Below are 21,265 nucleotides of genomic sequence, written 5' to 3'. Positions count from 1 at the left end.
TATATATATATATATATATTATTATAAAATTTATGTCCACCTTTTGTTTACCTATGTCGGCACCGGGGGGGGGGGGGGGGTCACCCTGTTTTCGAAATTTGGAATGGGGGGGGGTCACCCTGTTTTCAAAATTTGGAATAGGGGGGTCAGCCACTTTTTGACGTTGGCAAAAAATAATCCACCGCCCCCCCCCCCCCCCCCCCCCCAGGCCGAAGAAACTGACCAGTCCCTTAGGTACGCACAAAACAAAACATGGAAGGTTTTGCATGGGAATGTAGGTTCCTAAAAACGTTGTATCAAGGATAGAGACTTCAAGGCATGCTTGTCAGCAGAGGTAAAATTGATGTGTTACTCAAGCAGTGTAGTGATTGACAGAACTGACTGGAATGGTCACTTATCAGCAGACTATTCCACTCTTTGACTTGTCCTGCTTTGCTACACCATTGTAACATAGTTCATTACGGGTCATTAGTTTGCCCTTAGATGGTTGACAGTGGGGATTTGCACATTAAGTAAGTTCTCAAATTCAAGTATCATTCTTTATCTTTGCTACTGTGAATGGTTACTTGAAAAACTGAAAAAGATGCGGTGTTGATCATTCCATTTACATTAACAGTATTTTCTCCCTAATAATATATAATTGGTGACTCTCATTTTTATATTGATAGATATAATGTTATCCATATGTTCTCACTGTTTGTGGTGTATGAACCCATGTGGAAATACTTTTGTAGCTTTTTCCACTGCCTATTGATGCATTTTCTTCTATGGATCTTTTGAAATTCAGATACTAATACAGTCACAAGCACATTACCACTGGAGACAGTGCTTCCACTTTACTGGTATATTGGCAGTACATATATCTACTGAAGCCTTTTATTCTGCTGTGCCTGAAGAATTACTCCATTGTCTCCTATCCCTCTCTCTCACACACCCTATTCCATTCACATCACAAATTCTACCTACAGACAACAAAATGTTTTAAGGGTTGGAAATATGCACACAACACTTGTCTTTGAAAAGGGCTGACTCAATTTCACAGAAGTAACTGGAAATCAACACTACACTGTAACAACTGAAATCTCCCTAGGCAGCATTGTGTGTATTTTTACAACAAACTGCTGTTAACGAGTAGAGGATACAAGAAGTTCATAGAAGTTTCTGGCTTCACTCTGTGAGCAAACAAGGCAAGCAAAGTATTTTTGATTCAAATATGGTCAATAGTATGGGCAAGGTAACACATCCATGGGCCACTTTTGATAGCGTTGCCATATGGAGCAATGTAAAAATGTGATCATACACACACACACAAACACACAATGACATATGTTTATGAACTTCTCATCAGCATCAATAATGAAAGTTGTTTCACTAACAGACTTGCAGACTGATGTTTACTTGAGCTCTATAAAGATGTACTTGAGAAGTGGACATCCTTCAACATGATTGCTATATCTCTATCATCAGCATACACTTTAGTCAGACAATATTGGTGATCAGTCTTAGTGGTTACATGGAGTTGGAATACACTTGAAAAATTCCACATTGGGTCCATGTATATGTGGCTATGAAAACACTGACAGACTTGCTTGGATTTATCAATATTTCAGCAATGTTAAAAGGCTGTATGACAAGATACAGGTCTAACTTCACAAGTAGACAACTGTGTATAGAAAGATTTCCTGTTACAAACAATTCTGTTGACACATACAGAAATTTCATTGGTGCATAGTTCATGGAACAGATGACATCCCATTCATATTATTTTCAAATGTTGTGGTTTGACATTCATACAGAGAATGGAAGTATTGAGATACACAGATGACCATGGTGTAAAACAACAACAACAATTTATTACAGTGTATATAGATCTTGTTAACATAATTTATTTACCAAAGGTTTCAGTCTGTGTTTTTATTATTAATCTCACAGCAAATATTCAAACATACAGTATGTCTACTTAACTAGAACCCCAATACGGTTGCATTCACGTCACTGTAATATTACATCTCAGAGCTTCAGCAGTTATACTGGGATGAGTAGGTCCAGCAATTCAAGGTTAGGTACCAAAATTGTTGTTGCTGGGACTGGTAAATTTGTCATTTTACTGATCTGGCAGACCAGGGAATACATTTGCACTTTTATGACAAAGAATGTACACAAGGTGTAAACAAGACTGCAGGACCAGTGGACTTTCCCATCATACTAATATGGTGACTACCACATTGTGAATGTACATGAGACTACCAAATTTTGAATGGATTGGGGACCACTAGATTGTTCATGGATTGGGACTACTAGATTCTCAACAGATTTGGGACTGCCAAATTCTGACTGAATTCAGAACTACGAAATTCTTAACAGATCAGAAACTAGGGACTACCAAACTCTTGATGGAGTGTGGACTGTCATGCTCACCCCTGTTGTACTGATAGTTCTATACATGCAGTTTAACAGAATTCTACTTTCTAAGAAAACCTTCTGAGGAATACACTTATTATTTTCATAATTTCTACACAATCTGCAGAAACAAACTTACTTATTCATAAATCATATATTAAGAGTTTTTCGCTTCATCTACCCAGTACAAACCGGTAAAATCTGTATGGTGAAAAAATCATATATTAAAGAGTTTTCGCTTCATCTACCCAGTACAAACCAGTAAAATCTGTATGGTGAAACTTTCTGACAAAACAATTAAGAAGTGTAAATCTGAAACCTCTATAAGGTATACAATAGCAATGATGGATCTTAGCCCTGTATTGTTGGCTCTATGCTTTGTCAAATATTACAGCAAAATACAGCTGGAAATCATTTATAAATTAATTATCTTATTCAAAAAAAGGGGAGTGTATACATACATGTAGTCTTATCGTTTGAAGATCTGAACATAACACCTGCTTTGGAAATAATTCTGAATTTCATAAAACCATGTATTCTGCCAAACTTCTCTGAAATCAAAAGCAAAGGCACTACTCTGTGTTTAATATACATATTATGATAGAGTCCCTCAGGAGTACCCTTTCCATCCCCGTTACTCAATTGGTTTGACCCTACTACTGAAGTGGGTGTTGATCAATCAGACATCAGTTATGAAAAGATATAAATCCAATGGAACTAAACCATAATTTTTGCATGTTTGTGATATTTCTTGCACAAGTGGCCGTGAAAAACCATTTTCAACAGACAGTCCTAAGTGTCAAGGTCCTGATAGTTTTCATATGGTCATGACATATAGTCAACACAATTATACACTAATTTGTCACTTTACCCTCCCTTGTGAAAATATGCACAATCTCTTTATGAAAACATAGAATTAAATATTTTTATTGATGTTTGCTCACTAATCATACATTACTGTACAGTTGACTGTTTGTTGCTCGCAAGACTCCAAGGACCAGCTCTCTTAATGCCTGGCGAGAAAAACAAATCATAAGATTTCTTGTTTATCAAAATTCTCAATCAGTAAAATGTGTGTTGCAATAAAACTTTACTATGACTTGTTTCACAGAAGTTGCGTATGAACCCTAACATCGCCATGCTTTGACTAAACTGTACTTGACCTTTATACAGGTATAGGAAAGATCAGACTCAGACTAATGTTTAAGGAGTACAAGCCTCAAAAATGAAAGACTTACACTTTTGCTTACACTTTCCTCAATGAAACATTCAACTGTTCTCTCAACAAATCAAGAATAAAAATCAGGGATCATAGGCCAACGATTAGCACCGAGAAACAAACTGCCGACAATTGTAGATATTTGAAATTCAAAATGGCTGCCATTCCTGCCTTAACTCTTTTGGAGAAATAATTTTTACTAAGTCAGTGAACATTTTCCTACTCACAACTCTTTAAAATGGAGCCCCCACAAGAGGTAGATCAGAATAGAATTGTGAACATTTGAGAGTCAGAATATCTGTTCCCTGGGCACATCTTACATGTACCTTAAAGGGCAGTGGTAGTGATCGAAATAATCGGTGGCAATGGTGGCATTTGCCACCAAAAACTGTCAATCTGCCACCAAAATTTTTTTCTGGTGGTATTTTTCTGCCACTAAATTTTGGGTCATCATGTCATCGATCCTACGGCTTGAATGAAGGAACACTGAAGGAACACGCATTGTCTGACGGCGGAAAAACTCATTAGCCAAAAAAACCCCCAAACTAATTGCGACATTTTGGCATGAATGAAAACACAGCGTGAATCCAAACTTGTGATTGGCTAATCTCCATATCGATGACAGCAGCTTTTGTACACTTGACATGTTGTTGCCCTCTGTGATAGCCGCATATGCAGTCATACGGCACAAAGATAAAAGCATGTTGTGACATTTCGAAAACAAAGCCAAACTGCAGCCTGCATGAATTAAATAACAATAAATACTTGCAATTCATTAGCCAGTAAAGGCTCAAAAATTCCTATCGCCCGACGCCCGTGGCTAGTGAATTTTGCGTTCGGGCAAGTAAAATCAATATGCTTCCCGTCCGACGGGCAAGTGCACCAGCGGTTTGAATTAACAAAGCTCTGGACAATTCAAGCTTGTAAACGTATTTCATTAGGTCTGTACACGCCTACAACCATTGTAAGTCCTTCAGCTCTCAGAAGTTTTTTCTGAAAACCCTTGAAAATCCGCCCGACATCGCAAAATGATCGTTCTTGCTGTTGTAAAACACAAAAAGTCGTAAAAATAGATTTTTGCGACATGTTCTCTCCGACGACACGGAGTGAACTCACTGTTTTGTATGTGGTGCCGTAAAGTGGTATGCTCTTGACAGTGTTGCCATTCTCTTTGTGCAAGTGGTATGAGTCGTATGACAGTCGATCGGCTTCACGCGATAGTGTAATTGCACCATGTGCTTGGTAAATGGATGTAAACTTATTCGAAGCCATGGATCACGGCAATGCTTACTGTTCAACGTAAATCAACCCCCAGTTGAAAAAGTACAAGTTTACATCATAGTCGAAACAGGCTCAGTCGACCAAGGAGGCCACATATTGCAGCTACGTATTGCGTGAGATGCAGACAGTTTCAAATTACGTGACCTTGGTTGTTAGGGATTGGCTCTCACTTACAGAAAACAAATCTGCACTGAAGAGTATAACGAAAACGAAACTTGAATCTGCTCTCTTGACGAAAACATTTATCAAAATAAAACTTTGAAAGACGGCTGTGCTCAGTGAGTAAACATGTAAACAGGTAAGAGGGTTGCAGATGTACACATGGTACATGTGCATATGCATTGGCAGATAAACACTAGCAGAGCAGTTGTTTGTGATCTCAGCTTGATAATAAAGAGCAGCAGCTAGCCATGCACATTGTAAATCACACAATCTTATTACTCTTATGCAAAGATTTTAATTTTGGATTAGGTTGTGGAAAAATTCCATATTCAAAGATGTTTTCTAGATGGCCAAATCTACAGAAAAAACTAAAGTATTCTCACATTTCTTCTGCGATGTTTCAGATTTTGTAATAGTCCTTCATTTTAACAAGAATGTAGTTCATGTTTGAATCTGTTTTTTCCCTCTTTGAATTCACTTCATATGGCCAAACTCTTGCTCTCTGTTACAAATTACCAGTACAGTTATTCGAAATTTAGGGCAAATAGTTTTTCCTCTCGGGCAAGTAAAAATGAAATTCACGTGTCCCACGGTTAGTAAGTTTGAAAATTTTTTTTCGAGGCCTGCAGTATGGGTTGATTTTTTGTGACGTGTACTCACCATATTTTCAAGAATTTATAGATTAGAATGAGTATGTGGCAATGAGAAAATGTTTTATTATACCGATCACATGATGTGTTAAACTGCCACCAGATTTTTCATAATTGCCACCTGATTTTATATCCGGTGGCAACTTTTGCCACGAGAAATAAAAAAGTATTTCTATCCCTGAGTGGTCTTCGGAAAGGCGTTCAAAGGTTGTTAGGGACCCGTACAACTGATGTAAACACTGTATCCACTGTTGGCGATTGATGAAAGGTAAAACATGTTTGTCGTAATGTACATCGTAAAATTTAAATGTTGCAGCTATTTTGACATGATACATGTATATATAGTGCATGAAATACAATGTTTGTAAACAAGAAAGTTCCACATACGCAGTTCCGATGACCACTTCCCTTTAATCAAGCAACTATATGGCATCTAACTGGTGTAGATCAGTACCATTATATCCAGGAAGTGCTAAAATTTGTTATGTTTCATATGAGTGCAGTGTGAAGAGGTATATTAAATTACGGTCTTTTCAATGTTTTTTCTGTGTTTGAATTGATGGTTAAAACAAAATTGCTTCAAATATATTTTCCAGTCATTATAATATTTGAATATCCTGATGAAATTACTTAGTAAAGTGATGTGTTGTAAAAAGCTTTCACTGTCATCTCCCTACATGTAATGTGTGTCTTTCACATCAGTCTAAAAACCTATTCTAATACTCTGTTGAAGGCAGGGCAAACTGACATTTGTATATTATACTACCAGTACAATTTACGAGAAACCCTGTCGACCATCGAGCAAATTTGTGAATCTAAATACCGAACTGTTTGTTATTCACATCCATTGAAATGGGTAATAATCACTTTTTTGTATGATAACTCTTCAGTGAAATACAATTTGTTCGTGATAATGTTTTCAAATGCTTGTACAGTATGCAGTGTGGAATTGTCTCTAGCATGGACTAACCTGTGGTTTGCAGCATTCTTCTAACCAATGAAACACACATCCAGACAACTCAGCAAAACTTGCCACTGATATCGATGCATTGAAAGACTGAAACTGTGCATCCATTATTGATTTAAACTGAAATGAAAAGAAGTGAAAATATTCATCAGCTGTCACAGTACTTGTCATCTTGTACTGTTTTGTTTCTACATGCAAACTATGCAGTTATTGTAGAGCTTAAAAGCAAAGTCTAAATGTTTGAAAACAAAATATTCAATTTGAATATTACATTGTCTTCTGAATCATAGGGGTTCAAAATAATCCATACAAAGAAAATAGTGATAATTTTTATGAAACTTTCATTATTTTTGTTCTATGAAACAATGATGTTTTGTTCTCATTGTCCTGCCTTTAGCATGTTGACATATACAAGCATTGCAATCAGTGCATAGTGTATAATATACAATGTAAATGCTGACGAATGAAATTCTAGTCCAGACTGAAATTAAGTGTCTGCAGTAAAACTGGACTTTACATATACACGCTGCACTGACTTATTATTTATGAGTAGACAAAAACTGTTTTACAAACAGAAAAATAACGATAAATAAATCAAAAGATACTGTAAATGGAAATTTAGATAAAAATGCAATAAAATGTAATTTGTAATGACTGGATTTTATTGGCCAATCATGTGCAAGATTGTCAACTATGAAAAATTTGATTACAATAATTTATCATTGTATGTGGTGATTGTTTCAAATGCTAATAATACAACTCAGTAGCAAGATCCTAATGATTTCCTGGATTTTATTCACACCTTTGTAGATGCATGTAAACTGAACTCTCTCAGAAGTCTTATTCAAAGAATGAACTTTTTATATAATCATCCATGTGTGACTGTACAAAGACATTTGATTAGACCAAGATTGTGAGCAAAGAGAGTATTAATCCATGTTTGAAATGTTACTCACCACTTGAAACTTGACTTCATCTGAAATTTGATTTCTACCACTTGCCGGTGTATTTTGATGTGCCTTTACAATTTGTTCATAATTTCTGAAAAAAGAAAGAATTATATATATTTCACTTCCTCTATCACATTTACTACCACACACATAATTAATTCCACTACATTTCACTCTCAGTAGTATATGGTTCATATGTATTTACAAAACAGCAAATTTGAGTTGGACACATACACTGTCAGAACAAAGCCAATAGCAGAAGAGTTAAAGCTTTTGTATTTACCCATTCATGTAATTACTAGAGATTATGACTCATCTTCTAAAAGCACAGATTATACCAAAAAAAATGACTGAATCCATAGAATATTCAAAGGGCTACCTCCGTGTTAATAGTCATTGTCACCAACAACTGATGTGAGAACCATAGATATAGACTGCAGCTTTGAGGATGATCATTTACCCATACATTCTTAAGCCTTTGAGTGCAAAAGTCAACTTTTGTTGCCTTTGTCGAAAATAACTTGGCCAGCACTTTTTTTCAAATCTCAACAATTATTTCAAGATTTTACCCAAAATTTTGGTCAAAAATTATAGCCATTGAAAGGTTATGTCCATTTGGTCTAAAATTATCACAAAATTACAGGAAATTCATAAAATTGGTAAAAAGTTACACTGAAATTTTGGTGGGAAAAATTACAACACTAAAAGGATTAATGTACAATACTTTCAACAGCTGAGACTTAGCACTTACGCCTTCATTATTTTCAATGCCATAACTTCTTTCCTGAGTGCGCTCAGTTCATCTTCTTGTTTCTTCTTCTGTTGACCTAAAAACTTGATGTAGTCGATAGATCTCTGTAGAATGGCAGCTTTACTCAGCTTCTGTGAGCCAACAGTGTCTGCCTGCTGACATGTTGGTACAATGTTCTGCAGGTCTTCATATCCTTTCTGGAAGCGCAATAACATTGAAAATGTTCAGTATCTTTCACAAGGATTCAAAGACCCTCTCCGTGATTTTGCCCCACATGTGCCAAATCAAATGTTGATGGTTTACTAGATGTAGTTTTTGTTCACTTTGTCGTATATTTTTGTAGACAACGTTGGTCAAGTATTACATTTCAAAAGAGAACCTATCCTGTGTCATGATGATGGATTTTGGTTATGGGTGAATTTTTTTGTTTTCAATTTTTTCTTGCTATTATGTCAGCATATTATGTAGTTCCCTCCCTGACTAAAAATCTTGGGCCTTTTTACTTACTTGATACTGTTTGTACAGGCTGACATATTTTGAATTCCAGTCAGCAAGACTGAAGAATATTGCACCCAAGTTTACCGGACAAGTTTACAAATCAAACAATCAGGGCTGAGTAATTTCAAAATGCTAGGAAGTTCCCCCACAGAAAACTTGATTGTTTTTCCCTTTATTCTTCTGGTATGACTTTCAGTAATGTAGAAATAGAAATTTCACTTTGGCTATTAAATTTAAACTCTCTCATAACCATAAGTCAGAGAAATTTTTCTGAAAAGCATAGATTTTGGATGGATTGTGTCTCTGTTGGCTGTTTGCAGCATATGGAAGGGTTTACAAGAGCAAAACTACCTTTATCAGTGTTCAAGTACAAACATTTGTATTCTGTTGATTTCTTACATACATATCTTTCTAAGATATGACGGAGCTATTGAAAGATTTTCCAAATTTTCCGTTGATCATTTTTTTCAATTGAACCATCCGTCTTGCCAAAGGCCTTGTCATGACAACTTCACAAAAATACATAGACTATCTGTGGTCAATGGATAAATGAGTGTCTTTGCATATTTCATAAATACACCAATTGTCATTTGACTTTCGAGTTTCATTGTTGTACACTTACAGATTTCTTGTTTAGTACACCCTAAAATCTTGCATTCAACAAAGAATCACTCAACTGAAATGCAACAATTTATCCAAAGTTACACGGACATTTTTTTATTTTTGTCAATGACTTGCTCAAAGAAACGCAGGAACATATTCAAGGTTGATCAAGACTGCGAAGTTTGGAGCCAATCACACACCTGAACTGGAAAAGAATTACTTTTTGAAGAGGTAACAGTTTTGTTACAGTGTAGTTATTTTTTAACATTCTGTATGATAAGAGAACATGCGGCAATCAACACATCCTTTGATGTTGTGTGTAAGACTAAAACAACCTGTGCTTCACAGTAAATAAATCCATGCGTGCCAAACACTGAAACTCTAAACTCAAATGACAAGCACTGTACCTTAATGGCATCTCTTCGTTTTTGTTCAGCTGCAGTGTGAGCACTTCTTCTTTTATCTCTGTACATTTTCACATTGTTTGTACTCTCCTCCTCATCATCATCTACAAGATGAAAACACGAACACAAGGCAAACAATGGTGACATGTGAAGCCATTTACCATTGTGTGTTAGTGTGACTGCACTCTTTTTAACATGTGACAGCAAAGCTGTGTAAGCTAAGTCACAGTTTTTACATGTACACATCAAATAGATAAGGCAACAAGGTGAGGTATAAGTGTAAATTGAACAGAAGAGATATTCAGAGATAGAGTACAATAATACCTGCCTGTCAAGTTTTCTTTGTAAAATCTAGGGTTAACATTTTCCTATGGCCATACATACAAATAGAAACCTTTTGAACTTTGTACCTTTTGCACTTGAAATTAAATTTCTACCTACATGTACTTTCTGGTACATTATCAAATTCTTACATTGTCGTAACTCAAAAACTTTGTGTAAAAATTCAACTTCAATCTGTATACGTTTCTCCTGTAACAATATCCTTCCCTTTACATTTCTACTGGAAGTTCACAGCCTTGAAGCCCCAGACAAACAACACATACCTGTCAACTGAAGAGATGAGGAACTCTCTGTCTGTGCCAGTGACGTATTGCTGCTGTTGCTTCTACCACCAAACCTGCTTTGATTGGAATTTGCTGTTCCCACGGCAGGTGGACTCGATGCTTCTATCTTCATGTCTCCATTTGCAAAGTCTGCAACTAGATGCAACAGACATCCAGGACGCGACAGTTTTTATTGTTTGGCAATAAATTACTATTGTCTCACTGAACTGTATAACAATATGATAGAATCAGACAATTTTGAAGATAGTATCATCCACTATTATGCATGTCTATAGATAAGTTGGCATGCTAAATATTTCTTTGGGAAAATTTCATCTTACATAACAATGCTAACAATAAACATGATTTTGTAAGTATGGTGTCAGATACTCTGGAGATAAATTTACTGTCACAGACTGGTGTGAAAGTATGATAGCTGATCTTCATCATGCAAAACTGAATTGTTGTGAACTTTCAACAATCAAATGTTCGATTTAACCCTTTCACCACCATGGTTTGGCCCAAACCCATTGTTATCAATAGTGAGTGTGGACCTGTTTACAGGGAATTAGGGGTCACAAGTTGAAGTAGTGGAATTTAAGTAGGTTCAAGATATGTCTGAATGTTTTCAAGTACTAATTTGAAATTCATGAATATTTGGTTAGGTATTGCAATATTTACATTGTAGCATAAAATAATAGTGTAAAATAACAATAAAGTGATAATAATTAGCATGACAACCGGTCAGGAAGTTGAGCAATAGAGGTAGATGGCAGAGGCATAACAATATAGTGATAATAATTAGCATGACAACCGGTCAGGAAGTTGAGCAATAGAGGTAGATGGATCAGAGTAAGTGCAACTAAAATCAAACATAACACTAACAGGCATAATCACGTTAAAGGCTAGAAAATAATCAAACGATGTGTTTTTGTCGAGATAAACAACCCTGAATAGATTATATATTTTCATAAGGTTGTAGGCTTATCTGGGAGACAGACAACTGGTGACTAATGAATGACGTAAAATAATATTATGATGCCCTGCAACTTGCAAGGCATCGTACCTTCTTTAACCACATTTTATGGTCATTTATTAGTCAGGTTACGAATTTGTCAATTTAAACAAAAATTGTTCACAAAAACTTATTTCAGATATGGTACGGTTATGTGATCGCTGTGCTGTGCAAGGAAAATTCAGTAAGAAAAACAGTAATAACTGATGTGTGTATGGACATCAGTGCAGTATGGACATCAGTGAATGCAAAATGCGTCATTACAAAAGTTTGAGAGTAAGTAACCTGTCTCTGGGGAAAGTATATGTCAACGAAAAATCCTTACATTGGTTTCATGAGGGTAATGATGTTGAAAAGGTACACCTTTCATTTTGTAAACATATTCTGCAAGTGAGTTATTCAACATGTAATGCCGCTGTCCTAGGTGAGCTTGGACGTCACTCTCTAAGAACCCTTCGATTATCACGGATAATTAAATACTGGATAAAACTCATTCACAGTGATGATACTAGATACATCAAACAATGCTATAATTATCAATTTGAAATGGCCTTGAAGGGTTATATGTGTTGGGCAAAACATGTCAAAGATATTTTGTTCACTTTTGGTTTTGGTATTATTTGGGAATCACAGAATGTAGGGAATGAGTCTGTATTTCTTCATGATTTCAAACAACGATGTAAAGACATAGGATCACAACAATGGAAAATGAACCTGGATACATATCGTTTGTTTAAAAACAGTTTGATAGTTGAGGATTATTTGAAAGTTATAAAGATTGATATTTTTATATGAGCCTTGCGTAAATTTAGAGTCTCTAACCACAATCTTCTCATTGAAAGTGGAAGATCAGAGAATATTCCAAGAGAAAGCAGAATATGTCAGATGTGTAAATTAAATCAGGTGGAAACTGAATTTCACTTCTGTTTAGTTTGCCCTGTATTTCATAATTTAAGACAAGCTTTTTTACCATCATTCTTTTGGGAGTTCCCATCACATAGCAAATTTTCAATTCTTTTATCATCAAAGAACCCAAATACTTTAATTAATTTATCTAAGTTTATATTTTACGCTTTGAAGTCAAGAGAAAAATCACTGTAAATTTCATGTTGTTTAGTTTTATGCATATTTCGCCTCACTGTGTCGAAACTTATTTCTTATTTTTTGTACTGTATTGTAAATAAGGCCGGAGGCCTCTATTACTGAATAAATAAATTATCCTTACATTGATCAAAACTCGAATCTCCGAGGCCGTCTGTGCCTAACATAAATCCAGTTGACTGTAAAAAATTGAGAAAGACACACAAATGTCATTCAATGAGAGGGAAAAGAGAATAACAGACCAAAATAATGGTATCTGTGGCACTTAACAACGTACTATCCATACACAGCACGTGAGCCTGTTCGTGTTCAGGACAATCGACATTTGTATGGTTTCTGAAGATTGAACAATCTTGCCGCGAATTCTAGCGTTTATTTTTTGTTTAAAACAACAAAATTCCTTCAAAGCATATCTTTAGGGTCTGGAAATTGTACAGGACCGGTAAAGTCACGTTCCGTTTATCATAATGCTTAGCACAACGAGGTTACCTGTTGTTGATCTTGTGTTCGCCAGACATTGTCATCATCGTCCGCCATGATTGCCAAGTTACCCGGATGAGTATATTATTAGGGCAAGCTCTACAGCGCAAACCAAAATGAAAAGTGGCGAATGTAGACAGGGGTTCTGAAATATAGCGAGTTTCTGTGAGTTTTCAAGTTTCACTACCTCTGAGACAGGTTTAAGTAATATATAGTTATTGAAAAGAATACAATAGTTAATAATTAAAGGTAAATTCCTCGATGATATTTTGTCTTTCATTCTGAGAAAGCATTGGACAACCCCTTGATTTAATCGATGAGACCCAAAACAGCCAAAGCCGGAAGTCGTGTTGAGGTTGCCTTTGTGAAACTTTCGCTGACATCACTTTCCACTCTGCTGAAAGTGTTTAAATCCGTCCCAAGGAACCCAACTCCAGTCAGCAGGACAAAGCCATGTAAAAGACAAAATTTCAAGAAGACCTCGTCGTTTCTTAGGCTCGTTATTACAGGTAATATGTGAATTCACATTTAGCGCAGATCACTTCGGACAGGGCAGTTCAACTTCAACTTCAAGCAGTGGACGAGGCGCAAATCAAAAAAGTCATGCTTTGACATTCACGTTCAACTTGTCCAATGCCATGCGTGTTCTGTTCATCATGTCAGACGAAACGACCATGAACAAGCTCTTCTGTCTAGTCTATTCGGGAGGAAACAGTAACCTGTCTCTGCCCTTTCCTGTATAGCGCTGTCGTCAAACAACATACACAGTGCATGTAGCTTGTGTTGTCGATGAAATCATCATGGACCTAAAACATAGATCCAGGTCCGTGATGTGATTGTGATTGAATTTCACTTTCTGAAGTTACTATTTTAATCATCAATTTACAGGCAATACATAACTACACATCTAACCCCATGGCTGTAAAACGTTAGATTCGAATGATAACACCAGCTGTTCTATCATTTACAAATTAGCAAACATTTCAATCGATTTTCATTAATTTCATCATTGTTATACGCCAAATCATCGTATTATTTTGACAAATTTCTACTTATTGCTCGGTATCAACTACGGTTATTTATTTATTTGTCTGAGTAAGTATTCGGCAGAGTTATTAATTTCTCACAGATTTGGTACTCTGAATTTTATCGTTTCTTTATATTTTAAGCGGTTAACAGTACTGATGTGATATTAAGTGGTAGCTAGGGTATTGTCCTTGGCCTCAACAACAATGGAATTTTACCCACTTGGAGAACATGCAGTGTTTAAGATATTAAACCACTTTTATTCACACAAACACAAAAACATGGTCTGTTCGTAACCTTCTTCCACTATTGAACTTCCAAATGCCACCCACTTTTATGATAAAAATCTTTAAAACAGACATGTGATATATATTGTTACATTACATTTGGATAGTTACCCTGAGATACACAGAAATGAAATATGTAAACTTTCACACAAACCCAACATACAAAAGAACACCATAAACAGAAGCATGCAGAAAAATTGTATTCCTCAAGAATAAGCTACCCCAAAATGATACAAGTAAAATCATTTGGCATGAAGACAAGTGTGCCCAAACAAGTTGTATTGAAATGAACTTGATGTTTTTTGCCTAAATTGACATTGGATTACTTGGATGTTAGACATGGTAAGGAGCAATCTCTTCCTGAGCACAGTCCTTCCAACCACACTGTTCTTGTAGCAATGTCAATCCACCTGTATAAAGCTCAGAAATGACAAGTAATCCTAAAAGATCACATTTGGTTCACATCACAGATGTGACTGTCAATCTTCTATATATTGAGCCCTCAACTGTTAAGAGCAGCATTTGGATATTATCTCATGATGTAATGTGGGATTGTCATAGAATTTCATGGTACACTCACATAAGATAAATATAGATTGACGTATTATAAATGATGATAATATCTCATGAAAGTATCAGATACTCATAATTCTATCCAGTGTTGTGATTTATTGATGTATATTAGTATTATTACACAGTAAATGTATTTTTGCAGGTGGATTGACTCTGTATTTGAAGGATTGACCTGATCTGCCCAAAGGAAGAATTCATGACGTAATAACACCATGCCTCGGTCTACAGAGAAAAGCAAACAGGGGGAACGTGAACTCAGTCCAGTGGAGAAGATAATCAAGAAGGAGAAGCTGAAAAAGGAGAATAAAAATGAAGATGTTGAAACTGAGACTGTGAATGAAAGTGATGTACATTTACTTGAAAGACAGACGTCAAATCAACTGAATGATTCATCAACAAGTCGGCATGACGACACAATCGTAGAATTGAGTCAGAGCAGGGACACGATCAACACGACGACATCATCCGTTGGCACTAAGAGCATCACGTTGACAGGAACAATTCGCCGAGGAAAGAAAACACAAGATATTGTACAAGTCACCATCTCAGAAGACAACCTCAAAGCGTTAACTCATGAAGACACACCAGATGACTGTGTTTGGGGATTTGATAAAGGCCTACATATTCTATTCTTCAGTTTACTATGCATACCTGTCGCTTTTATCGCTTCGTTTGTAGTTTCTGGTTACCTTGGTACCATCACATGGTACGGTGTGTTTGTTCATTACTATGACGACAAGGGCATCGCTTACAGAATATTACTTTGTCCTGTACTGATTATTTTCTACCCACCAGCGATAGTCCTCCTGACGCTAGGAATTGCGCTGTATGCAGCGTTTATCCAGATATCCTGGTTTTTCACATCATGGAAGAGGGACTTCACAGACTGGGAAAAAGGATTCTACGGCTGGCTGTGTTCTAAACTACACCTGGAAGAATTCTGCGCCTATGATGTAGTGGAAGTCACGGGAGAAATTGCAACGGGAGTACCAGCTACTGATGAAAGTACACTACCTACTAATGAAGCACAGACATCTTTCATAGAAACTTCTTCATAGTTTCTCTTTCATATCACTGGTCACATACACTTCTGTCAAAATCAATCTTATGGCAACCTTCCCGATAGCAACAGTTCATGTAAGGGAAAGCTGTCTTCAACAGACAACGTTGACTTCTGCACGTCTGGAAGTGTGTCTCTCATTGAGGGATATCTGTAAGGACAGGTTCCAATGTATAATTAATCTCAATTCAGATAAGTGGGAATTCAATCTCTTTTATAATCCAACATAAAACATGAAGAGACAGAATGTCTATGAATCAATTTTATCATAGAATATTTTAATCGGCACCTTGAAAGTATCAGGAATATGCAAGTAGATACCATACATATTTTGCACTCAGAATTTTAAAGATATGACAGTGAGTGTTCTAGTGTCAGGTTTCTTAAGTTACTCAAGTTTCATGTTCTGAAGTTTATGAGGCTGCTACTGAGCATCTGTCACTGTTGTACATGTATGTTTTATCAACAGTACACTGTCTGTGTGATATCGACATCTCAACAACACACTGCCTGTGTAATATCCCTGGTGAAGGAATACAAAAGTGCAGGGTTGCATTGAACAAACACTGAAAATGTGTTTGTTACATGTCTAACCCATGACTAGGTTCAAAGTTGAAGTGAAAACAAAATCATTTGAGAAGACAGATGATGGGAGATAAGCATAGTCACTATATTTTAGCCTTTTTTCTGTCTTCTATCTACTTTGAGTTAATGAAGTACTGTACATACTTGATTTACACATGTACAGTCTGAAAGTACTGCACAGACTGGGTCATGTCTATTGGACCACAGTTGTGAAGTGTTGATGGAGTATTTTTTAGAAGTATTCTCATAAAACTTAGAAGACATTGTCCAGCCACTATAGTATTACTGAAAAGTTTGAACTCTTCAAAGTTTGCTATTGTCAGCACCGCGTCTCACTATACCGGTACATGTATGGTTACAAGTTGTGAACTAAACTTTCAAATAAGGAGAAATGCTGAATTCATCATTGTCAAAAACAATTGCTGTTGAAAAACAGCTCTCAAAAGTAATGCAATTGCCAATAATTTCCAATTACTTTCCAATTTTTATGTAAATTTGTAACTCACTTTGGGTCTGACATACTTTCATGCACTGACATTTAATAGTTGCTGAGGAGCAAGTGTTGATCAAATATTTAGTGAACTAATCAATTAATGTCAGTGCAAAGGATGTCTGTGGTAGACTAATGTATGTGATCTCAAATTCCATACAGTGTGCATGATACAACTCAATGAATTTGGATAATGGCTCATTCCAATTCTATCATAAATTAACCTTGTCACCCCTCACATTCCTGTGGAATGGCCCATCTGACAAGTCAGAGCAACAGGGATGTTCTATTGAATTGTGTGCAAAAAATCTGCAATGTTTTTTGTTAATTGTATGTTCCATTATGGAGTCAACTCTATTTGAACAAGCCAAGCTATTTGTTGTCACATTACAATGTAATTAAGCCGATCATAGAAATTACATGTAAACTCACAATAGTACAAGTTATGACAAAACGGATTACACTTGCTGGTTGAGTGTAGCAGATTGGCTATTAAGACGTGAACCTGAATTTGATTACTACTATTTGTCCATAAATGTACTGATAATGACTTTTCCAAAATGCAAAAACAGAGATGAATTTTTTGTGATGTCTTTCTCAGATGTCTTGACAGAATTGAATTTTGCAAGAAATTTCCACAATTCATGTTTGCAAAGTTGTTGAATTTTAAGAAGTCATTTTCTTAGAAATCAATTTACAATCATCACCAGTAATTAAATTAATAAACTGACAATTAGAATTCAAGTCTTGTGACATAGATAAGATATTTCATTATTGTTACATGTGTTTACATCCTTATACAAGTGTGTAGGCTCCATAAAGATCATTGAATACGATATCATCGTATCACAAAAGTTTGAAAGCAAAAGGTTTGTATTTGGAGTGAAAACGTGACCACTTAAAAAAAGCATACCGGTACTGATAAAATTGGCAGTAAAGCCCTAGCCTGCAATGAAATGCAATTTGTCTCACATATTTGCATACATAGTTTAGATGCCCTTATTGAGGATAATGAATGTCAAACCACAGATGACAGAGAAGACTTTCAGTTTCCTTAATTTGTACATTGTACATATTTTTAAAATGTTGTTGAGTTCCTCTGATCATGAGTACTGGTCATTGTACTGTTGTCTATGCATTAATGAACTCATATTTTGAGCTCCCCTTGGAATTTTAGGTTCCATGATTTTTGTTCTGTTTGTGAAATACAGTATCTTGTTCAACTCCAAAAATCATATTGAAATTGTCAGTGTTCATCTTGTCAGATAGCCAGCAGTGTCACATTGTTGACAACTGAGCTTGTCTGAACTAGAATTTATTTGTCATCAGTAACACTGGACATTGTATAATATGAATTTGTGTTAGCAAGGCAAATACTATGTACTGTGATGTATTTTACAGAGATAAGATCTACTTGCTTTCTGCAACAAAAATTTTGAAAATACAATCAAAAGTAAAAGTACTTGTCCGTATAACCAAGTAGGCTGATGAGCTACAGCTGGAGAAGTGGTATTTAGTTTGACACTCAGCATCAGTACTGCCTCCATGTAAAGATAATGTATAGGTTCACATACACCAATTATCTTTCCTATGAACAGAAATAGTATTAGTAAATTGAAATAGCTGGCTGGAAATTAATACTCCTACATGTACATGTATATAATTTGTTCATCTCATACCATGGATGTCATATGCTGTGCATCAAGGGTTGGGCGTATGTGAAAATAGACAGAAATTTTTGATATTACCACTGGTAATTTACCAAATTGGTTTTTCCAGGGGGGCCCTCTAGCTTTGAACTCATTCCAGGACCCAAACAAACTGTTAATGGTAAATAGATTACCATGATTAGTGGTTCAGTTGCTGTAACTTTGATTTCCTTCACTTCTTTTGTTAATGTCAACTACAGTTTCTCGTTCTACTCCCCAAAGCATATTGAGAAACACAGTATTCAGCTTATGAACTCATCCTGTACATGTGTTGACTGCATTATTATTGTGTACAAGTGAATTCTGGTCTGGACTAGAATTCACATGTCAACAGTATCAATGCATGTAACCTGTATGGACACTGTGTTTACTAGCTAAATACTGGACATGCTTTGCAGAATAGAACAAGAACTTTCAACTGACATACAAAACAAAAACCATCAAATGTTATAGGTACTGGCTGTCTAACGGAAATGTCTGTTTCCAGTACTCTTTACTCTCACTGTAGAGTCTTGACTGTATTTTATAATTAATGTTACCACTGAAAAAGTCAGTACTTATGTTCTATCTTTGCGTGTAAAAATTTACAACCATACTTGTGCCTTGATTTCAAAATATGCCTTGATTCAATCATGTGCCTCAACTGCCATTTCATCAATGTATTTCCAATTTTAACCAGCAATGTAAGTACTCTCTAATTTGTGTAAGTGATATTGAGAATTGTTTATAGGGTCAGCTGTTATGTTTAAGCTGCTTTACGGCATCAAAGTGAATGCAAATGAAAGCTAGGGGGCCTCTTTTTAAAGGAGCATTTTATGAAGATGCCTGACATGTAGCTTTTGTTTAATGTCACAGATGTCATATTCCATTACAGGAGTTAATTACGCTAATTATTTTGAACAGTACACACATAATTAAAGCAGTTCACTTCATTTGTGTTGTAGTACTTCACTGATTTACATGCATCTAGGAATGGAGCACAGATTTGCAGTGGAAACCACAGAAAAAAAAAAGTTTATCTGAATTTTTTAAGCTATAATTTCAAATGGAAGAATAATCAGATAATAAAATATGCACAGATATTTTTTTTGTGTTCCAGATTTTATTCTAGTGATATATAGAAAAGGTTTTTATTCAACAATATATTGTGTAGAGTTATACAAGATATTGTAGATCAAATTTAAAATTGTTTGAGTCTGTGTACAATAAAGATGACATTCTTTTGGTGTATAGTAGTATTAAACTAATTTTGACGACATAAATTGTACAACTAGGGATTTCCCAATCTATTTTTATATCATTCTGGTGTAACAGCAATATGTTTTAAACTACTTGTATTTTACTTATAAATTTTATCATTAGAATTTCAGCGAGAGTATTAACCACATAATCAAAAAACGGCTTTTGGTTTAACTTTTTATTCACAATATTTTCATATTAATATTATCCATGGTATAGTTTGGCCATTTTAAATAGATATATTTTTTACATTCTTGAAATTGCAATCACCACAATGGTGAAAAGCTTACCAAGATAACAAGTGCTGATTTTAAGGGAAATTGTAAATATCAGTGTCTCTCTAGCTAGGTCATACAGTAAAAAAAATACTTCTGTTGCTGCAGTTTTCAGTATGTTTTATCCAATACACATGAAACTTGCACTATGAACACCTTGCTTTGCCGTACATGTTTTTTATTAAATGCTAGCTAGTTGTTTCTTTTCAAAAATCTTACATTTCTGTAACTACTTACGCATGCATTCTCACATGGACAACTCAGCAAAGTTTATTTTTGTATGCTTATTAATTTATATTGACCTATGATAAAAACGATTGACACAGTTTCTAAGGTCAAGCACGGCTGCCATCCTCTTTTGAATGTTATTGGTTGTCACCATGGCATTTATGATAATATATGTAAATTTATGTTACATCTTGGTAGTTCATTGGTCATTGAAAGATACACTTGAATACCATCAAGATTCATACCCTATGACAACCAACCATTGATTTTCTGAAAAGGAAAAGACTTACTTCAAATATTTTTGAGGTCAATTAATGTTCAAGATTAGTTCAAGTTTGACACTTTGAAAGTTTTTGTGCAACTAGTAACCATGACAGCTACTGTATGTTTTTGTTCTGCACCTTGAGAGGCTGATGGTACAAACACAAAATTGTATAATTTATTCCGGTACAATTGTGTAATTTTTCAATGGGAGTTTGTATCGCACATTTCATGACTGCCTAAATAAAACCAACTCTATATGTCACAAGACTACCCAGCAGTGTTGCTTTCTGTCTCCAGAGTGCTTTTTGATATTTTGAGAAGTGTTGGCAAATTTTGTAATTTCGCCAGTGTGTACTCTGCTGTCGTGATTGATCTTGGATCTTTACTGTGTTACTATTGTGACTTTTGTATTATCAATATATGACTTGCCGATATAGATCTAA

At 35.5% G+C, this 21,265-nt stretch overlaps 2 protein-coding genes across 2 annotated transcripts; one reads left to right on the top strand and one right to left on the bottom strand.

The window, feature by feature from the left end:
* Nucleotides 1–1,826: 1,826 nt before the first annotated feature.
* LOC139116722 (max-like protein X) lies at nt 1,827–13,242 on the bottom strand. Its single transcript, XM_070679328.1, has 8 exons — nt 13,096–13,242; nt 12,731–12,785; nt 10,491–10,646; nt 9,889–9,989; nt 8,381–8,577; nt 7,636–7,720; nt 6,683–6,799; nt 1,827–3,413 (listed from the first exon to the last, which is right to left on the bottom strand). Exons 1-8 carry the CDS (start codon nt 13,141–13,143, stop codon nt 3,348–3,350), a joined length of 825 nt encoding a protein of 274 aa, XP_070535429.1. The 5' UTR covers nt 13,144–13,242; the 3' UTR covers nt 1,827–3,347.
* A 160-nt stretch (nt 13,243–13,402) lies between these two features.
* LOC139116721 (transmembrane protein 169-like) lies at nt 13,403–21,089 on the top strand. Its single transcript, XM_070679327.1, has 2 exons — nt 13,403–13,595; nt 15,115–21,089. The coding sequence occupies exon 2, from the start codon at nt 15,185–15,187 to the stop codon at nt 16,028–16,030; it is 846 nt and encodes a 281-aa protein (XP_070535428.1). The 5' UTR covers nt 13,403–13,595; nt 15,115–15,184; the 3' UTR covers nt 16,031–21,089.
* Nucleotides 21,090–21,265: the final 176 nt, after the last annotated feature.

Source organism: Ptychodera flava, chromosome 18 (genome assembly GCF_041260155.1).
Source record: "Ptychodera flava strain L36383 chromosome 18, AS_Pfla_20210202, whole genome shotgun sequence".
In the NCBI taxonomy this organism is placed as follows: Eukaryota; Metazoa; Hemichordata; class Enteropneusta; family Ptychoderidae; genus Ptychodera; species Ptychodera flava.
Note: the sequence above shows the minus strand (reverse complement) of the source record. Positions and strands in the feature narration are given on the sequence as shown.

Bases quoted from the DNA above. Each gene is read 5' to 3' on its own strand.
- LOC139116722 (XM_070679328.1), bottom strand. From the start codon at position 13,143: ATGGCGGACGATGATGACAATGTCTGGCGAACACAAGATCAACAACAG. The intron at 8,578-9,888 runs GTACAGTGCTTG...TTGCGCTTCCAG, and splicing joins AACGAAGAGATGCCATTAAG to AAAGGATATGAAGACCTGCA. The intron at 6,800-7,635 runs GTGAGTAACATT...TTTTCATTTCAG, and splicing joins ATGAAGTCAAGTTTCAAGTG to TTTAAATCAATAATGGATGC.
- LOC139116721 (XM_070679327.1), top strand. From the start codon at position 15,185: ATGCCTCGGTCTACAGAGAAAAGCAAACAGGGGGAACGTGAACTCAGT.